Source organism: Aythya ferina (genome assembly GCF_964211825.1).
Source record: "Aythya ferina genome assembly, chromosome: 2".
Lineage (NCBI taxonomy): Eukaryota > Metazoa > Chordata > Aves > Anseriformes > Anatidae > Aythya > Aythya ferina.
The window spans coordinates 124,557,722-124,579,512 of NC_140297.1; the positions used below are offsets into that span (position 1 = coordinate 124,557,722).

The 21,791-nt window shown below is 38.9% G+C and overlaps 1 protein-coding gene across 2 annotated transcripts in view; it reads right to left on the reverse strand.

The window, feature by feature from the left end:
* Positions 1-16,178: 16,178 nt before the first annotated feature.
* The window catches only part of ARMC1 (armadillo repeat containing 1), a 30,093-nt gene continuing 24,480 nt past the window's right edge, over positions 16,179-21,791 (reverse strand). For both annotated transcript variants that reach the window (XM_084507660.1, XM_084507661.1), the window contains exons 5-7: positions 19,165-19,281; positions 19,005-19,079; positions 16,179-18,430 (exon numbers count right to left, since the gene is read on the reverse strand). In XM_084507660.1, the coding sequence (XP_084363786.1) occupies positions 18,239-18,430; positions 19,005-19,079; positions 19,165-19,281 (384 nt within the window). In that variant the 3' untranslated portion in view covers positions 16,179-18,238. The remainder of the gene's footprint in view (positions 18,431-19,004; positions 19,080-19,164; positions 19,282-21,791) is intronic.

Consider the following 21,791-nt stretch of genomic DNA (forward strand, 5'->3'; position numbering starts at 1 on the left):
GCCTCTCAGAATTCACTTTTCCATTTCCAAAATGAACTTATTTTAAATTTTTGAAAATTTACATCACCATTTAAATAACTAGCTTTCCTCTCTGTACCAGGATCTTGTGAAGAAAGTGAATAAGTGCGGTCAGAGCCTGCCCTTTTTTGAGTCAGGAATGGCTGTAAGTCAAGACTGCAGAGGGAAGCAAAACCACAAAATGAGTTACACATGGTCATCTACAAGGAATGAAAATAAGTATATTACACTATCTCCTATTACATACCTAGTTATACCATTGCCAAGAGGCATTTCTCTCAGGAAATGCAGAGGTAAAGTTTTTGCTAATGTGGTTGTAGAAATAATACAATTGATTACTTTTTTTTTTTTTTTTTTTTTAATTTCTCATTAGTTCAGTTTAGGTACATAACAGAGAAATAGTGTATATATTTCTAAGGAACTCATACAGACACAGTACTCAGAAATAATTGGAAGAGGAGACACGGCCTTTTTTTTTTTTTTTTGTATTTGAGGCATCTTCCCAGTCAATGAACCTCTGTGAAAGATTAATGTAGTTTGAACTTTTATTGTGGAATATCATTCGTGCACTGTCACACTTAGCACAAATGGTGTTTCAGTCACAGTTCGGTAACATTCCAGCATATTATTTCCAAGGCATTTTAGAGTTTAGAGAATTATTGAAGGGCATGCTGTACTCATTTGGTAATAAGGCAGAGTGCAGTTGCAGTCTCCATATGATTTCAACAAATGGAATCAATGTTAATTTCATTGAACGTATCAAAATAGTTGTGATAATAACCCCAGTGAAATATTCCACTAGAGAAAATAGATAGGATATAGTATTATAGGGTTTTATATTTTCTCCGTAAAGGTTTGTAGAAGAAACACAGAAATAAATGGAATAAGATACTTTAAAATAAAATCCTAATTATTTTTGGAAAGATACGTTCATTTTCAAATAAGAAATGCTGCCTTATACTTAAGAACATTGTGCAGAAGAAGAAATTAAAAAATTAATTGAGATTCACATCCTATTTTCACCAGGTTTAAGGCAGTCTAGATATTTTAATTTGGCGTTACTGTTCGTACAAATACATGTTACACTGATTCTGAAAGTAAACACTTCCTAAAGCTATGATTTGTTAACACTGTCTTCACATGTTATAGCCAATTAGTCAATAATTAGTCAAATAATTAAAAATATAATTATCTAACCATGTTGCCTTTTATTTAAATTAAGGACTCATTCACAATCTGATTCTTCTTTCTGATTATCTGTGGTTTTGCTGTTATAGTTTAAGTGAATAAACCTTTGTTGCTTTTTCTCTCCCTTTGAATTAAAACAGGATTAGTAAATGGTCAAGTGCTTATTAATATGCTAGCACCAGCAAAGAAACAAATATCCAAGTAAATACTTATTCAGCTCTCACCAGATGCAAATATATATGCAAGAACCATCACTGATGTGTTGGAGACCTCTAGAGCTGTAGCTCTTCTCATGAAAGTACACTTGCTGATATTACCAACTATTAAGGCTATTATTCAGGTATTCAGAATCAGGCTTAAATTAAAATAGATAAATAATAATAATAATAATAATAATAATAATAATAATAATAATAAATGGAGTTCCTTGCAGAATTGTAAAAATATCTCCTACATTTGAAAATAACATCCATACAATCACCATGTTTTCAGTATCTTTAGACACAGAAATACCACCTTTAGTAGGGCCCTAATGCCACCCAGGGGACACAGTACCACTGCCAGAGGAAGTAAAAGTGAAAGCAAAAGAGAAAGGTGTCAACAATGTATATTGGTACCCAGAAAACTGATTTGTATGTAAGAAAAAACATCGCAGCCACAAGACAACCAAAATCAGAAATTCTAAATGGTTTGAACCACACAACTGGCTCCTGACTATCTATAATACTAATGCAATGGGATTACCAGTTTGTAAAGTCTACATGGAGGGATTGACAGATTGCAAAATATCTGTGGAGTAAAGCACATAATTCACTTCACCCCTCTGAGCTAAATCTATGTTATTAATTTAAAAATAGGAACATATTACATCAATACTGTCCAATAATGACATTCACACTCTTACATTTTGTACCTTAATGAAACTCATATTTTGAGAAGTTCTTTCATCCAGGCACAAAGTTAGCAAAAGGAGTCATAACTGTATGTTGCCATCCCATGCTCCATTTTAGCCACATCCTTCATGTGCATATCTTAGCAATGAGGATGTGAAGAGACTCTACCTTTCTGCAATTTCATGAAATTATATCCAGTCACACAACCAAACCAAACACAGGCCTATTCATTACTGTATAAATCTGGAAGGAGAAAGGGACCTTCTAAAGAATGGCAACTATAGATGGAAATGGAAACTATAGGCAGAAGAACATTTACAGTTTGAACAAAACTCATGTCAATCATGTAATCTCTTCACAAAGTACAAAATACTACAATTTTACCAGGTGCAAGTTATTGCTGTCAAAAAAATCGCAAAAATCACATTTCAATTTTATCCCTTAAAGTTGTACAAAATCACCCCTATGGTCCTAACCAGTTCAAATTAAATCTCAGGGACAAATGCACCCTAATATTGGAGGGTTAAGTACTGAAGATATTAGCCTTTCAGACACTTAGGTGAGCAGGTTTGTTGCCTATACAAGAACTGAATAAAGAGATGAAGACTTAACAATGGTGATGAAGACAAACATGCGATTCCAGTCATGTGTAATTTGAAACTTCCAGACTAAATGCATCCCCTACTTTATCTGAAACATTCATTTTGTTATATGGATGTTTTTCCAAGAAAACTCTCGACCATAATTGGTACCAAAATGTGGGTTTGGCAGGTGTATAGAAAACTTCAATTTTTGTCTCTTAATACGTAGTACTAGAGATGGGGAACATTTTTGCCTTCGTAAAGGACCCAGATGGCAAACTGTGAAAGCTTAATTTCAAGAGCATTCAGGCTGACAGCTCTACAAGCAGCAAGCTGAATTTAACTTATGTGATTATGACACATACACAGGACTCTTCAACCAAGTGGTCCAATGCTCCACCTATTAGAGGCATGCCTACAAGATCATGAAAGCCTTTAACACACAGATCAGGTCTGGAATGCCACACTAGAAACCCCATGGAAACGTGCACAGAATGTATGTAGTTCCGTGGGCTAAGCTGTGAACTAGGATATTAATTCTGCTTCTGTTTTTGCAAGGGGTACCACAGAGTTTCTACATTCTCATAGGCAGGATCTTTTTTGCTCTGTATTTTACCTAAAGGGCTTCACTCGTGTGTTATGCCTTACTCAATTTCATGCTGGCACACCACCTACTGACAGCCCAGTGCTGCTTTCTGTATCAAGTGTTTCTTAAAATCTTGTCCCTATGTGAGCCCACGAGCTCTGATCCCAAGACGTCCGGCTGTGCACAGTGAGCACAGAAGCATTTTTCATGACTCTGTAAAGAGAAAGAATTGAGAAAAAGGGTCTGCAGGCCCCTGATGATGTATTGATAAAAAATAGTAAACTCACCTCAGCGTTTCAAGCCAAGCAGTGAAAAACAAATTGTCTTCCAACTGACTGAGAAATAAAAAACCGGACAACAGGCAAGTGCCAAAGTTAGTTCAAGATCCTTTTGATTCCACATTATTTTAATGTTAGTGTGTTCTAGCAGTTGCAGATTAGCAAAAATAAATAAATAAATAAATAAATAACAATATTTCTGTTTACAGCATAGACATGCAGTATTTTTTTTTCCTTTCTAACTTTTTGTTACATTGCACAGCTCAATAAGGTTGAACTTTCTGTCCTTATTTTCAGCAGTGTTTGATTTTCTTTCCTACGTACTTACTTTGATAGTCCATAGGCAGCACCCTTGCACCTCACAGGTTACTCTAAGAGGAAAGCATTCCAAAAAAAGTTGATCCTTCTAGTGAAACAGTAAATATGTAAAAACAGCTGCTCACAACCCCCATTTCTAAGAATTGAAACTGCCTGTGTATCAAGTTAATATGCCTTCTTCAATTTAATAATGCCAAATTTGACATATATGTCCCCTTATCCTGACATCTTTGGCATTATTTAGGGTACCCTGCTCCATTGACTGCTACCTTCATCAACCTAGAGGTAGCTCGTTGTCCCTTTCCCTCCCATGACACTGTTCTTCAGACTGACATCTACAGATCTCAGCCTGTCTGCTTTACCCCAATGCAAAAATTTCTTTAAATTCCCATTTCTGGAATTTCTGATGCTAGGAAGACACCGGTGACAAAACACAGAGGGAGATCCTGTTACCTGTCTGACTGACCTGAAAAGCCATCTGACCATCCTCCTTTTCCTCTGCTTTTAACATGAAGTGTACACAAAGGAATTGGTGTTCTGCCGAGCAAAGATCACCATTTGCTTGTCCCTGTTAGACACTACATAGCTATTTAGTATATTTGGCATATTTGCTAGAAGCATCTCTAGGGTTGCAGTCTCTCAAAGACTATTATCTAGTCTAGAAGTCCCTAGTATGTCTAACCATCTCTAGGGTCTATTGAAAAGGAGATTAAGGCTAGTCTGATCCAATTGCAAGGTATTTGAGGAGGAAGCAGGAAAAAGCTATAGATTAATCTTTAACAAGTCTCAAATACAAGCCGAAGGAATTTATACAGGTTCTGCTTATCTGTATAAGGATGTGTGCATTTTATTATGTGTGGTCTTAGTGGGCACACCTCAGCAATAGGTTTTGTGGTCCTATTAACATCTCTCCACCAAGCCATCCAGCTCCCACTGCCATCTCAAACAGTTGTTAATATCCACACTCAAAGGAAAACACAACGATGCGTCTTTTGCCCAGGTGGGAGCTGAAGCATGAAAAGTTTGACGAGTTCCCCAAGTCACACAGATGCAGCAGGGAAAATAGCCCTGGGATTACCAGCCAAAAATTACTGCTGTCCGGCACCAACCAACTTTTCCACCTAGATAGAGAAGAAACAGTAAGAGTTAATCCTAAAGTAGCACCACAAAGACCAACAGTAAATAAGCTCAGGTTCCTATTGCATGACGGCCTCAGTATTTGCTGGAAAAACACTCTCTTTACTTCAGTTTTAAGTGTCGCTGATAAAATTTCATGAAATCGAACCATAACACTTACACTAATGAAGATCCAGCAGATGTTGAATCTGTGATATTTTATAGCATTGTTTTATTTGGGGAAAGAATCCAGTTTTGCTAAAATATTAATGAAAAAAATGTTCATTTTGCTTCTGGATTCACTGAATGCCTGTGTTCAATTGTTCGTTCCTGTTTTCAGTTCCCACTGTTGCTTGTTCATCTTACTAATAGGATAGCAATAACATATATTAGACATAAAAGTACTGCTAGACTATGTGTATTGAACCACTAATTTGTACTGGGAATAGGACAACCAAGAGGCTGATGTCTACCAGTCTGCCCAGGAAGCCTGTCCGTTTGAAGTCAAATTGAATTCAGTCCCCTCAAATTTCCTTGTTGATGTTGTCCATATAAGATGGACATAGGCAAAGATGACTGTCTGAGTCCTGAACTCCATAATAAAAAAATATACATGTATATTTTGAATCAAGTACCCGAGAGTGCATTCCTTTTGGCAAGGTATCTTGGAGGTTTTCATACAACTACTAACCATGAAAAGCTAAAGAACAAACAAGCAAACAAAACAAAACAAAACAAAAAAAAAAAACAAAAAAAAAAGCACAGTATTGCACTATGAAACTCATCATAAGTCAATGCTTTGTAATCATCTAACCTTAACACGGGTCCTTCCCACTTGGGACATTTCTTAAGGATGTTTTTTCCTTTCTGCCTGACTGCTGGGAAAAGATCTCTTTTCTGTCCCTGCATGAGAAACCTCAACTTCTGTCATCTCCATAACAAGCAATCCTATGCCCGCTTTTTCTGAATCACGCTGCTATACATGCCTCTCTGCTGTTATACATCTGTTGTGGCACAAGCTCATATCCCCACTGTCGTTCTCTGAGTCAGTATTTGTACTTCTGTCTCATATTGTGATGAAAACATCTCTAGTGGCACTACACTTTAATTGGTATCAAAATATTTGGTAGCATAGTCAGTAACACCCACAACTTTCATTTACTGCTTCTCTGTATGGAATATTGGTATCTTCAACTACTTGTATATGGCATTATTATATCTCTATTTTTTATTTTGCTGATGGGACTCCTGCTTTTGAGCAGTCTTTTCCAGTAGTATGTGTCCAACCCTTCTCAGAGTAGTGTTTAGGGACCTCAGAGGGTATTTAATCCCTCATCAGTAGCCACTACACCAACATTTTCAGTTGGACTTACAAGCACAGTCAGTGAGACTGACACAATGCCAGGCGGGACTGTAAAACAAATGCATTCCAAAATTACTGTATGGTCTGTATTCTTGGTCAGGGGCTCTGCCTATCCATGAATATAACTTACATTGGAAAAGTCCAAAGATGGAAACAAGGCTAACCATGATCATGCATCCCATGTACAGTTATGCTGCTGGAATATTAAAGCATTTACTGCTAAAACAGTTTGATAGAATTTAACTTTTTAATATAGTGTGTAAAGCATGATTGTTGAATAGATACTGGAGGATTGAAATCCATAAACAGATTGATGCCTATTCGGAAAGTCCAGGTAACAAGTGCTCTTTGATCAAATTCCCACAGCATTTCTCTCTCCAACCTGCACATACATCCACATGCACTGCATCAACTGATTTTTTGGTAAATTGTTTTAAATGGATTATACAGGAGGAAAAAATATTTATTTCTGCTTGCTCTCTTTTAGAATAAAATAGTTACAAGGCACTAGGAAAAAATAATATTGCATCTCTTCTGGGTGTCAAATTAAAATACCTTTTTGGATTTTTGGATTCTTCACTAAGAGGGTAGTGAAGCACTGGCACAGGTTGCCCAGGGAAGCTGGATGCCCCACCCCTGGAGGTGTTCAAGGCCAGGATGGATGTGGCCCTGGGCAACCTGATCTAGTGGGTGGCATCCCCAACCATGGCAGGGGGGGTTGGTACTAGATTATCTTTGACGTCCTTTCCAACCCAAACTATTCTATGATTCTATTGCCAGCAGAAACATCATAAGAGGGACATTGCTCACATTCCTGTATTGTAAAGACAACTAGCAGCAGGGGAACTCCAGGGATGTTGGATGAAGACCTGTTGCAGAAGACCTAGAGGTGTGCTGTGCAGGTCAGATAGCAGACCATCAACCTCCATGGCTGTTGTACACCTTACCTGCAGTTTTCTGGGCAACAGATGGGGCCTGTGCACAAACACTGCTCTGGAGTTTGGAGCACAAGGCATGTGCTTTGCTCTGTAACCAAGGCATGACCCAGAAGACAGCATGGAAAGGGAAGGGAAGGGAAGGGAAGGGAAGGGAAGGGAAGGGAAGGGAAGGGAAGGGAAGGGAAGGGAAGGGAAGGGAAGGGAAGGGAAGGGAAGGGAAGGGAAGGGAAGGGAAGGGAAGGGAAGGGAAGGGAAGGGAAGGGAAGGGAAGGGAAGGGAAGGGAAGGGAAGGGAAGGGAAGGGAAGGGAAGGGAAGGGAAGGGAAGGGAAGGGAAGGGAAGGGAAGGGAAGGGAAAGAGAAAGCTGCATGTTTTAGAAAACAAGACGTATAAGGAGTGGCTGAGGGAACTGGGTATTTTAAGTCTGGAGAAGGGGAAGCTGAGGAAAGACCTTGTCACTCTCTACAACTACCTGAACAGAGGGTGCAGTTAGGTGGGTGTCAGTCCCACCTGACAAGTAGTAAGATATGAGGTTGCACCAGGGGAAGTTTAGATTGAATATAAGGAAGAGTTTCTTCATGGAAAGAGTGATTAGGCATTTTAACAGGCTGCCCAGGGAAATGGTGGAGTCCTCATCCCTGGAGATGTGTGGCTGTGGTGCTTAGGGACATGGTTTAGTGGTGAACTTGAGAGTGCTAAGTGATGTTTGGACTTGATGATCTTAAGGGGCTTTTCCACCCTACGTGATTCTATGATTCTATGTATGTGCAAATACATAGAAATTGGGCTAAATTCCCACCTCAGTTATACCAGGACTGTCTGCATTCAGAGTAAAACTGAGATAAAATTAGCCTGTGCTTCCATTCCTGTCAGGCAGGTCAGATCAGGACTCCTGTCACTCACGCAGGTGGTACGTGGGGCATAAATACATGGATATTAACACATAACCAGACAGTCCCCACTACCACTTCCTTTTGAAGGGCCATTGTCTGTCTAATAAGTTATGAATTTTATATATATATATATTTATATATATATATATATATATATATATAGCTAGAGACAAAATTTCACTCTCATAGGAAATTTTGCTTTAAGTAAAAATACAAGCAGGTGAGAGGGACGAAATACCACACCCGGTCCCTCACAGCTGCCTGAAACCCCTCAGACGAGTGAAAGGACCGATTATTAAGAATAACAGTCATAATAACTCAAGAAAGAGGAGCGGAGGCCGGAGGGTCGCCCTCCACCTCGCGCCGAGGCGCTCCCAACGGCACTTCCATGCTGCCATCTAGCGCGCTCTCCCCGCCGCGCTCCATGCCCACAGCCGGGCCATCACTGTGAGGGGAGCAAATTGGGCCCACCTTAATTAGCACTGCCTTCATGCTTCATTCGTAGGGCGGTTTCCATCAGAATGATGAAATATCATCTTTCTTTATGGGGATATCGTGAGCGGTGGACTGGGAGGGAGTGGTGGTGTTCGATAGCACTGCTGAGACAACGCGGGGTTTGTGTTTGATATAGGAGCAGGCAAAATAAAATAGCAGCAAGGCGAATGAGCCCGGACCAGAGCAGCCACGATGAGTGTAAAGACCTGAGGTGTGGTAAAACTAGAGCTTCTTTCTGTATTACAGGTGCTCTGCACGGCCAGACTGTCAGTCTATTAAAAGCCATTTTAAAATAAAGGCAAAACAAAACAAAACAAACAACAACAAAAACCACACACACATTAGCATTCCAAAGGCTGAATCAGAAACTCTGAAGTATGTGAAATGGAGGCTGAGCCTCCAATCCAGGCAGTGCTGTGGGTGCCAGAGGCTGGGTGGAGGAGGAAACCACCTTCCCCTCCACAAACCAGGGCAGGAATTTCCCTTTTTCCTCAGCACTCCAGGATTACACCGTCAAAAAGTACCCTTAAAAAAGGGCCAAATTAGAAACTTCATAACATTTAAACAGTCTAAGTAGCCACTGGGGGACTAAGGCAAGATCATCAACTACCAAAAATAGCTGGCTTGATAGTAACACAAGGCACAAGTCCTTACTGTAGGCACTGGTGGGTTACACTAGCAGCCCCCTGTGTCCCTAGCAGGGGAAGATACCAGCACTTTCAACCAGAATACAGGGTTTCCTGATATTCCACTCTGTAGTTTATTACAAGTATCATCCAGCAGTGGAGGCAAAAAAGCCTCTCTTCAGAAACTTCACACCTCAGAAACAACTTTTTGCAACTCTATGAAGTGTGTGGGATAAGAATTGCTACCAGACCCCTCCTCATCCAGGTCTTAATACCTGTGCTGCTCAGACGCTATCTTTGACTCAGTTCAGGTACTTCACTTTACCAAATCCCAAATCACTTACTAATCCCCAAAAAAGCAGGGAGAAACTCTGCCTGTTACCCTGCTTTGGCTGATTGAAAAGTAACATGCAGAGTTGCAGAGTTATGGTAAGCAACGCAGGCAACAAACTAAACACAGAAGACATTAACTGCTTCACAACTCCACCAAGCCAGGGACACAGGAAACGGTAGCAGAAAACAGCAGCAAGATTGACAAAATAAAACCAGGGCTAGCAAGGAAGTGAGAGGATTTACAAAGTAACAAGAAGGATGGAAAGCTGTTATAATCTTATTACAGGGTTCGGGACTTGTTTTTTTTATTTTGTTTTGTTTTTCAGATGCTTGCTTTTGCAAAGCCCTAATTTGTAAGGGAAGCAATTCGACAAAGTCTCAATTTTCATTAAAAAAACAAACATCCCTAATCCGCACAGCTGTGGAGATGATGGGAGAGAAAGCTTGGAAAATGCACTCCAGCATATCCAAATGGCAGGAGAAAATGAGTAAGAAAGAAAATGATTGTTTTTAAATCCTCGGGGAGCCTAAATCCTGTTAATGGTAGGAGTCTGTTAACTACAACTCCATGTTTAGTATTGCTGGGACTGAATGAATGAAAGAGTAAGAAAAAAAAAAAAAAAAAAAAAAAAAAAAAGGTTTTAGAAAGCTCAGTTAGAGGGTAGAGGCCTCTGGTTATGAAAAAAAAAAGGGGGGGAGGGAGGAACTCCTGTACAGAGGCAAGTAGTAGTCATTTCTGAAAAATAAATGAATAAATAAAATTAAAATAAATAAAAGCTGGTGCAAGCAGCAATTGCTTAAAAATAGATTTTTTCTCTAGAATTGTACTCCTTCCCTTGCCAGATTTAAGGTCCAGCCCCAGGAAGGTATGATGGAAATAAGTTCTTGCTAAGTTAACATATTAATAACACAAAAGATTACTCTTGAAACAGTGATTACTCAGAGGTATTTCTGTGGCACCCGAAAATGCTACTAACAATTAATGTTAGAAGAACTGAGTCTTAGAAAATGGAGACCAATACCCATGGACAAAATGTATGTTTTCACATTTCTATCAAAGTTTCCCATTAATAGCAGCGGAGATGTTGATCAGCTCACAGACTTCTTTAAAATCAGCTTAAGGACAGCACTGAAATCACAACAGCATTATGTGGGGGCACTTTTGTCAGCATTGACAATTTTTATCCTGTACAAATGGTGGTGTTTAACAAAGACATATGTTTACACAGATGGAGGAGGGAGGTTGTAGTAATGGTGTGATTGAAAGTAAATGGGATTGGTTGAGTAGCTGATGCCAGCTGCCATTTCAGCCTGGGAGTAGGTGGGTACTTGAGATGGGCTGTAGTCCCTGGGACCAGATAGTGAAAGTTTGTTGTTTTATTGTCCACTTTGGTGATCCCAGCATCATCATTCAGCAGCTGCCTTAAGCCCCAGAAGTGCTTTATTTGCAGCTTTTGCTGCTTCTCCATGTGGCTCTGCGAGGAGGTTTGCCCATGCAGAAAGCAGCTTGGGGCTCAGGATTTAGCAGCAGGTTTGGGGTGTTCATACCCTGGAGGAAACAAATATTCATTGATGGCATTTTAGCACAAAACTTTTTAGAGATGGGTACATGGCATGTAGGTGAAGGCCAGACTTGTTTCCTTACACCTCTGCAAATGGCGAGTTTGTTTAAAGAACCATCTCTCTGTCCTCCCCTTGTGCTGGTTGACAATCCCACAACCCAAACATCCCACAACCCAAATGCAAAGCCAATCTTAGCTCTGCTTAACCAAAAGAATGACATTGATGTTGCACAAGAGACACTAATGTGCTAATGTTTGTCTGGTCAAAAAGGGGCTTCTAAAGATGAAAACCTGTTTTCAGGATTTGTTTCTTTATGAGTGAACATTATTGAAATATTACAGTACTAATAGCTGTAGAGCTAATGGAAATAACACCTATGTGTGCCACCATTTTTCCCTCAGTGATAGTCTCACATGCACAGAGTTCCTTCCCTGTAGTCACCCAGCAGCATCTCGCCTGTGTTTGTAGGCCCTGATGCAGGCTGGTGGCAACAGTGTCAGGACATGAGTTGGAAAAGTGGGGGGAATCTGCTGTATTCTAGCTTTCACTTCATTTTGTGGCACTAGTTTTTGTCCTCTATTCTTTCCTACTCCAATTACTATAAATAATGAAGATAGCATTTACACATTAAGGGTCTTTTCTTCTCAAGTAATAACCAGGCCTAGCTCTTACAGTAGCTTCCCAGATATCAATCCACCCTACAGAGGTCAGCATCATGCTTCCTTAGGTTTTATCTTGTATATTATGAGCACTGTATCAATAAACCATTTCTTTTTAAGTTAGGTAAATTACAACTTTTAAAATTTCTCAAGCAACTTTTGGTGGTTTTCCTCAATAACTACAATTTCCCTTTCAGAATTTGCAGACCCCTGACTGAATTGTGCCTGTTCAGCTATAGCATGAGTGATGCCTGAGCCAAAGTTCACTACACTGAGCATGTACATATACTTATATGTTCATTATTTAGCTGAAAGAAGAAGAGAACAGAGTATTACATTCTCAGTTCATCTACCCCAGATGCACAAATAGAGACTTCAAACATAATGCTGAAGAAGTTGTGACTGTTGAGACATCCCAGGTGAAGGATGAGCTATTGGCAGCTTTAATTTACGGAGTCCTCACCTTGAAATGGGGAGCATGCTAATTGGTAGTAAGCAATACTGCAAGCTCACACTTCAGGAAGTTTTCACTGCAAAGGCTTATATACAAAAGCATGGTTTTATCTACTCTGATTTTTCTAAGTACAAAATTTTGCAGGATGGCACAAAATTTCATTGTTGAAACTGCTACAGGGAAAGGAATTCCAAAACCAATTATTTATTTATTTCTGCTTAGTCTGCTGAAGGGCTGGGGTAAAACTTTCTTTAAATAGCAACAGAAGCCTTCTAGCACATGCAATTTACTGTTAGAAACAGCAATGCATTTTATTCACCAGAACATCTACACATACGGAGAAACAAACCCAGCAACATTCACTATAATAATGATTGCTTCAGCAGCGTAAATGACAGAGTTAATGCTCAACTATGTTAAATGACTGCTATTTCCCTATTATAGTCAGCGATATATCTTCATTGTTTCAGTAACGTGGCCAGCAATTCAGAGCTAAGTAGTAGCCACTATTCACCTTCAGTAAGCTTTACAGGTATTTTATATGCAAAGAAATAGACTCCTTAAAATATGCCATTTACTGCATCCCACTGAATTACAGTGTATAAACAATAATGGTTATTTGCTAAAACATTACAGCACATATTTGTTGTAGTAAAGGGGAAAAGCCATGAAAACCAAGGGCAACGTATAAGCTTTTAGTTTTATACCAAGATAATGAACACGAATGACTTAGTCAACATTAGCCATGGGACTTCCACATTAACAATATGGGTTTTTATAATCAAAAATCTGTTATGGTAGTTTAAGATTTTATTCAGAAAAAAATTAATCTCACCATAATGCAAGGTAAACCATCGCCTTTAGACAGGCTCACGTAATGTTAAATCAGCACTGCTCCTCTGGCAAAAAGGAGCAGCCTTTTGCAAGTGTAGATCTTGGAACCTGCTTCCAGCTTCCCCGCTCTTCTCTCCCGTACTTCCCCCAAAAAGGGACTCCCTATTCTGGATCTTCTTGCTGACCCTCAAAGCTTAACACAAATCAATGCACCTTGGCTTCTTCCACAGTGAAAGAAACACGACCAGAAGGTCACACTTTAAATGCAACATCTTTTTGTGCTACCATTTTCAACCTGTGACCTAAGGGAGGAGGTGAGCTTAAAGAACAGTTCAAACATTCTCTTGAGAAGTAAAAAGAAATGTGTTCATATGAGCTACATGATAGTATACTTACAAGTTTATGAAGGCCATCACACCTTCTTTAGAAGCATTTAGGTATCGGAAGCAACTAAACACATTAATTGCTGGAAAGGGTGTAAACACTTTTCAGTCAGGGTGATGCTTTAGTATATGTGACCACAGAAAATGCCTTGGGTATGCATTGCATGTAGTGCTGCTGAAAGAGTGTTCTGCAAAGCTTTAGAAGTATAACATATACAAAAGCAGCAAAATTATTATTATTATTTTTTTAATCAACTAGAAAGGGTATTTGTTACCAACAGCTATTCCTTATTTGGAATTTCAGTAAATTGTTAGGGGCTACTTTGAGAAGAAAACTAGCCTTCAGTCATGCCTGGCTCGTGATGCAATCCTATGTCTAATTCAATACAGAAAGTTGCTTACAGCACATTTGCCCGTTGCAGGCCAGACAAAGCAAAGGCCTCTCTTAATACGGAAAGCAGTTCAGCTTCGTTTCGCAGCAAAACATCACTACCAGTCAGCCAGCTCGTGAAATACTGCGCTTCTCGGGATTCCTGGCCAGTTTTGGATAAATGGAGTTGTGGAGTCTGTAAAAGGAGGAAAGCATGCAAACATCTCGGTAAAGACCTCCTGTTACGTATGTTCGCGTTACTGCAGGATGCTAGGTGAGAACGGCACGCCAGCTGCTCCCTGCGAGCTCACCATGTGCTCGCTTGGTAGCTCGCCCTCCCTCCCTGGTCATGAAGAAGCAGAGGGGCAGGTGCCACAGAGAAGCTGACGGGGCGATTCCCTTAGCCGCATGCCAGCACACCCACAGCTCCAGGGACCTCAACTGGAAGGGGCTGTAAAATAGCAAGGAGTTACTATAGAGCAGCTGCACACCCGTATTTTCATCATTTACACTTAACTCAGTGCTCTGATCGGAAATCAAAGCAACACTCCTGCAGTATTGTGGTTTTTACACCTGGTATTTAAAAGACATTAAAACACATTTTAACGCATGTTAAAAAAAAACACATTAAAAGTGTTTTAATGGATCTTAACTTATTCCACAGGGGAAGCTCTAACTCTTCCAGTCACTAATGTGCAACATGCACCTAAATGAACACCACAAAAGTTTTAATAATTCAGTTCTGGGGCACCTGCATCAACATGTACAGGTACACCTTGCCCTCTACGTTTTAACCAATACACATATGAAATACCCACAGGTGAAATAGCCACAATTTAAATCATCGTCTTTCAACCCTGCGTAAAAAGCAGACAAACCAAGTAGAGCAGTTTGCTCTGTATAAACTAAACGAAATAGGACAATTAATTTTTTAAACAGTTGTATTCTAAGCGTTAGAGAAGGAATTTGAACAGTAAGTCTCACCCCTGAGGCTAATTACTTGCTGTACCTGACTGAAGAAGTCTCCAGTGACCCCATCACGGACCCTGTTTTGCCAAATAACAGTAACTCAACTTTTCCTAAAGAATTACAAAAACAGAATGTGAGGTGGGTTGAAAGGCTATTCTCATCCCTACTTTAAAAAAAATAAATAAATAAATAAATCTTAATTTTAGCAAATAGATTTGTTCACATTTTAGGAACTCAAAATAATTAGATGCAGATGAAGAAGCAGGACAGACTATGCGACCCAGCCTTCTGCAAAAGGAATACAGCACAGAACGCTGCTGCTAATTTTTATTAGGCATGGTTTTAAACTCTGCTAGTTGACAGCTGGAGAGTTGTTCACAGGCAAAAAGGAGCACCCACATTTTATTTTCCATTGCATGCACTTACAGGAGTACTTCACACCTGCCAGTTTGCATCTGCCTAGGTGCAGAATCCTTCTCCTGATTTAGCCCCACACAGTACTCTTGCCCCCAGCTTAGAAGGCCTGTGGCAGAGCTCAGCAACATCAGCTATTTTTGTACAGAATAAGCCATAGGTGCTTGTGGAGAGGGAAAGTTAGACTATATTGCATTTCACCATACTGCAGAATGCTTACTGTGCTTTGACAGCTGTTCACAGAGGCACAGTTATGAATCCCAATTTTGCCTCTATCTACCCCATCAGCATTTACTCTTCTTATGAAGAATCACGGCAGTGATTACTATATTATGTTTTACATTGCTTAACCCCAGGACAGTTCAGGAGCTTAAACCATAATGCAAGGCAGTGACTCCCTTGGAAAGCAAGGAACAGCTAGCGCAATGTGAGACCAGTGCTCTGTCTCCCAATTCAACTTTTTTGGAAACCTTTTTTGCCATTTTTACCCCCATCTTCTTAAGTCAAAGGGATTTCTTATCCTTAATGTGACATCTGAAAAAAGTGCAAGCAACTGTGCACTGCCTTCGCTTTTTTAAAAAAAGCTTTTTCAGAATCAGAGATACCTCAACAAATGTTGATTCTTGTTTTCCCTAACGAAATACATACTGCAAAGCATCAAAGACAACTGATGTTCTAAAAATGCCCTAAGAATGAATGAGATGTCCTTAAGTAGCTTCTGCTTACCTATTCTTTACACAAACTTTGTTTAAAATGAAAGCATGCTTGAAACGTACACACAAAAACAGTGATATGCAAAGATCTCACTGCAACTCTTAATATGCATTTCTCTGTTAAATTCAAGATGTACTTCTAATACCACAAAAAACTTGAATGCCACATATAAAAAGCCATCAGCAGTCATACATTTAGTTATATTATCCTTTATTATTTTACAATATATTTCAAAAACTTTTACAGATGCCATAAACTGTTCTACAAGAGCTGCAATACTGTCATAAAAGCACACCTACAGACCGAATGCACAAACAAACTGTAATACCTACTGGTATTGAACCATTAAGATCCAAAGGGTGTAGTCTTTTACTAAATAGATGTGCAGCAATGCGAACGCAAACGGATGTTAATGCAGAAAAGAACAAACTCTGCATTCATGGCTATAGAACAGAGGGCTTTTCAAACACATTTGGTACTGTAACATTCTAGACAGCAATATGAGTAATATTACATATTTAAAGCAATACATGCCCTGAAAAGCCTGTATTTTCAATCTGTGCGTGTAAACCTGAATCAAAAATAAACTAGTTATATTAAAAAACATGAGACACTTAAGTCTGCCAACAAGCTTTCGTTTCTTTTTTGTCCTAGAATGACAATTAACTTGGGTGGGTGAACTCTGATCTGTGTTATTATTTTACATCACCATTTCCTCTGTACTTCTGTAGTATTTTTTCTGTAGTATTATGACAGCCTGTGAATTTTCTTTTATTCCTTGTGCAAAGGCACACGGGAATTAACTTTGATGCATTAAAACTCTTTCTCTAAGTCTCCAAAGTGGTAAATATTGTTAATATTACAGCAAATACATTACCACAAAAAAAGCATCAGATAATGAGGTTTATCATGTTATTTAAAGTCCTCAGCTGTATTCCTCTAGTGCAACAAAGCAGTGGCACTGCAGTTTTCAAGCACTGTGTGTTGAATACTCTCAGGCACACAGTGTTAACTAACAGCTCAGGTCTATATTATTATCTACCTACAAAAAGTTTTGCTTTTATTATCATTTCTGGTCACAGAAATTATCAAGACATCTTTAAACCTATGCTGTCTGTAAGTAACAAGGTAAAGCCAACTGTTTGCACATGTTTTTAAGCCTGTCCAAGTTGACATACTTTCATGGGAATCTCATGAAAGACATTAGGAGAGGACAGTAATTACTTATCAGATCTGTTAGGTAAAAAAATAAAAAGGGTTAAAGCCTTAATTTGAGTGGCACTATGGCAAAAGAGGCATTCAGTACTGCTTTACTCTTCAAGTTCATAAAGTTTCAGTTACCATTAAATATCTCTTAACAGTGAACACCATTTCTTAATCAAATAGTTTACATTCCTCTACTCTCTTCAGACTGAGCTGCAATGGGCTGTCACTAACTTAGACCAGAGCTTTTTTTGCTACAGTCTTCCCAACTAGCCTGGACAGCAGTCAGTGGTATTTATTACTTATATACATGAGTCAGTCACACCCATCATTACAAATATGTTCTAGTTTATTTACTGTACAACGTATGTACACATATTTGTGTTTAGGCAATCCCCTTATTTTCTTAAGGTCTAGCACTCCGATGGTTAAGGTCAGACTGGAAACAATTTTAATACACATAAAAGGGTTATAAATGTCAAGTCTGTAGTGATTCTAGCTTAACAGCAAAAAAGGGAACATCATGCTCATTCTGTGAACACAGCTGGCAAAAATGAAGGCAAAAAGAGAGGCAGACTATTTTTTTTCTCTGGAGTCAAAACCTAGGAATTAAGTGAAATTAGTCAAAAGGGATGCAGAAATTAAAAGGGCATTTTATTTCATGTACATCTAGAGCTATTAAGAATTTTCATTCACAGAGGCCCTGAGACTTGAGTTAAATGAATTCTCCCTATCGTGTGTTTCATGTGAAGTCAAACTTAAAGCTCTATACACACAGATGTTTGGTATGTAATAGTGGACCCATTTTAAAAAGTGAAGCAATAAAACCTACATGAAAAACAAATGAAAGAACGACTTGATTGGAGGCCTCTGTCCTCTGACCCCTGCCCTGTCAGGCTGAACGTCCAATAAAATGTAAAATGCAGCATACATTTGCGTAATCTAAAATTTCTGTGATAATTTATTGCAAATTGCACTTGGCAGTTCACCACACCAATGGAAAACTGGCCCCCCTGTTGGTTCACACAGTCTTTTAACACCAAATACAAGTCACCAGTAGAAAGATCTGGATAGAAAGTTTGCTGCTGTGCTGAGCCAGCTTGCTGCACCTTCTGGGTGTGACCCAACACGAGACACTGCCTTATCCTGTTCCTTGGTAGGGCTTTCATCTTCTGGTAAATACTCAGGTAGATCTGTATTCTGTTCTACTTCCACTGGAGTATCTTGGAACGGAACTAGCATCTGATAAACCACAAGAGATTAAAATCATGTAAAATGTTGTAACTTAAAATGCAAATGAAAACTACATATCAGGATGATACGCATGCACACTGTGAGATCCCTTACTTCCCACCCCTCCCTACAGCAAGTGCATCAATGGATACATCTGAAATCTACCATGCTTTGAAGATACACAAGAAAAACTTTTGTTTAACGTGGAAGAAAAATATAAATCAAAAGGACGTTGTCCTTTTACTGTAGTTGTGAGATAAAAACACACTTCCCACTTCAGCAACTTCTGCCAAAAGAAGTTTCAGTCTGATTCTTTTCATATCAGGAAAACCTATCATTAAGACAAGAAACAATTACAGTGTTTTTGTCATCCTCCCAAACAATTCAATGATAAATTCTGCAAAGCCATTCGTTCTACAGATACATGTCCTAACACAGGACACACTTTATTCACCTTACACTGTGTGGGTAACAGACCCAGTTACAAAATTTTGCCTGGCATCAAGTGTTATGGACACAGTGCATCAGGTATTAGAGACACAGGCAGACTCAAACAATTGGTTTAGAAAGATATAAATCCTACCTCTTCACCACTTTCACTTTTTACAACTTGCTGTGCCTTCATAACTTTGGTTGATGCAATTGCTGTTGCCAAAGCCTAGAACAAATACAGAGAAAAAGCAAGAGCTCAGTATAACAGAAAAGCAGTAGCGTGAGGATCTTGAGAGTTACTGAGCACTTACCTCTGCTTTTAAGTCTGAGCGAATTCGGACCACACATCTTTGAACAGCCATTTGAAACGTAAAACTAATAACACCTTTAATTTTCAACAAAGCTTCTTCACAAAGATTCCTTCGAGACTACGGAAAAAAAAAGAAAAACCCCACGAGTAAAATAGTTACATAATACACCATATGAAAACGCTAACAATTAGTTGCTAAGGAATTCCTGTACATCTGAAGGCAGGTGGTTACTCAACAGCAATTTTGTAAAATAAAAACTAAAACTTACATCTTAGTGCATAAACATTAGGCTCTCTTGCAACAACAGAAAAAAAAAAAAAGAAAAAAGAAAAAACTGCTTACACTTTAGAAGTCAAAGAAGGATGGAATCAACTGTAAATAATTAGAGGAAAGTGCTGAAAAGCAAAGAATGTTTTTCTCCGTATGATCAGCTAAACAGTCCCCTCTGGTTAAGTTCTGATTGACTGAAGTGCTCATTGATGAGTAGTTAGTGTTTAAGTTGCTATTTATCAGACACCTTGCATCCATACTGACTGAATGCATCAAAGCAGCTGTTGTATCTTGCAGCTGCTTCATCTGTGGCAGCTCATGGACATCACTGCACAGCATAAGCTTAACTCCTATTTCAAGGGGAAAACATTTGGCTGATAACCCACAAATTTGTTATGTTTAAAGCAAGTGACATCACCCACCGTGCCGTAACGTTACACTGACCTATACTAGTTGCACCTTTTCTGTATTATCTTAGAAATGTTCTCTTTTCTTTCCTTTTAGTATTTGCATGAGAAGATGCTTGTAGCAAAAGGGAGTAAAATATATTTGGAGAGACTGGTAGCACAAAAAGTGAAAAAAGATGCACTGTATTAGGAATACACTGACAACATTACAAAGGTTCAAAATAATGATGTATTTGACTTTCAGTCCAAGTTTCTGTGATATTTTAAATAATAAGTTATTTCAAAGCATATTAATGTTAGTTATCAAATAACTACTGGACAGTACCTTGGAGAGTTTCATACATAAAAAGTAAATTGACTTTTTTTAATCTCTGGAGGAACTGACTGAAGCAGTTTGTTGTCAGCAGTTTAACATACATATTTGAAACAATTCATTGGTGTAAGTTTATGTGTATTGAAACAGTTAACATTTTTGACCATTAAAAAAAAAAATAATAACATTGACAGATAGGCTGCATTTATTACAGACAGGAAATATTTGATACAGAGATGATAGGCTGCCTTCCACAAGTGGAAGTCAAAACAACTTTGGGCACAGGAATGAAGTCATTTGCAGTTTGTTAGCCTAAATAAACAACTCATGACCATATGGGTATATAGCAATTCTGTAACAGAATTTGGCTTTTTACCCCGAGATCTCAAGTTTACTCACAGGCACCTCAGTTCAATTCGAAACCAGGCTTCAGCGATCAGATAGCTGGTCTTCTTTAAAGATACTTCTTAAGGACAAAAAACTTACCAACATCCTTACAGAACCCTTAGAAAGCTGGAAGCTTGGCATCCTCCAGCCTTGCTGCCCAAATGTCTTTTGCAAAGTATGTCTGACTCTGGCAATGGGACACAAACCCCAGTACCCAGCAAGCCATCTTTCTGTATGGTACTTCTGATGCACGGGCACAGGGTAGGACAGGTGAAGGTTTTAGGAGGTTTTTTTCTTGCAGGTACTTTTTATGTGAAGAGACTGATATAGGGCCAACTTCTTGGCCCAAATAATTTGAGCAACTCTGAACCATGTGGTAATTCTGAAGACTACGAAAAGCCAGCTGACATGGCAGCAAGATGATCAAAAAGAGAAGTCTCTTCCCTTGTCCTCCACCCAGACCTAATCTTCTTGAAAAGCTCATCAAATGCTAGGGATCAGTAAAGATTACTGCTGCCAGTTGTGCTAGTCTGCTGAACACTGATTACCACACCCTAAAATCTGCAGACTAGAAAACTCACTGAAGGGGATGCCACAGACTCCTGAAGTACTGCCTCATTTTTTTTCTTTTTAAACTTACAATCAAATATGGTAATTAGATCTTAAAAACATTTCACCCCACACTAAACAACAACGAACCTTTCCCCTCTCTTCGTGAAGTGATGAATATTTACTATTTGAGGTTTCAAAATCCACAAGCAATTGTAGGATTTGTAATCTTTCCTAAGAGAAGCGTTTTGCTTCAAATCTAAATGACTAAAAAAAAAACACACAGGTAACTGAGAACACAGTATTTACAGCCCTGCATTTATTTATTGTGCCTTCTAACACTCGCATGTCCCACCTAACATTCTTTGCTAGTTAAGTTAGGAATAAACTGCTTTACTGTTCACATCCTTCATTCTCAAAATCTCAACTTATTCTGACATTTTAAACAGCGCTGTAGGGATGTTTAACTGCTGGATGGGCACCTGGAGTATCACTAGCATTTCTTTAATCAACTGATGAAATACAGAGCTATTTACACTAGCTGTCTCCAGCTAGCACACAGTTAGATTTTTCTTTTCTTCAGCTATGAGCTAAGAAAGCATGCTGGTGTGCTCTAGGCAACTACAGAAGCCTGCAGTTTTACTCTCTGGATCTGAATATCTAAATACCCTACATTTTTTCAGAATGGCAGTGAATACCTT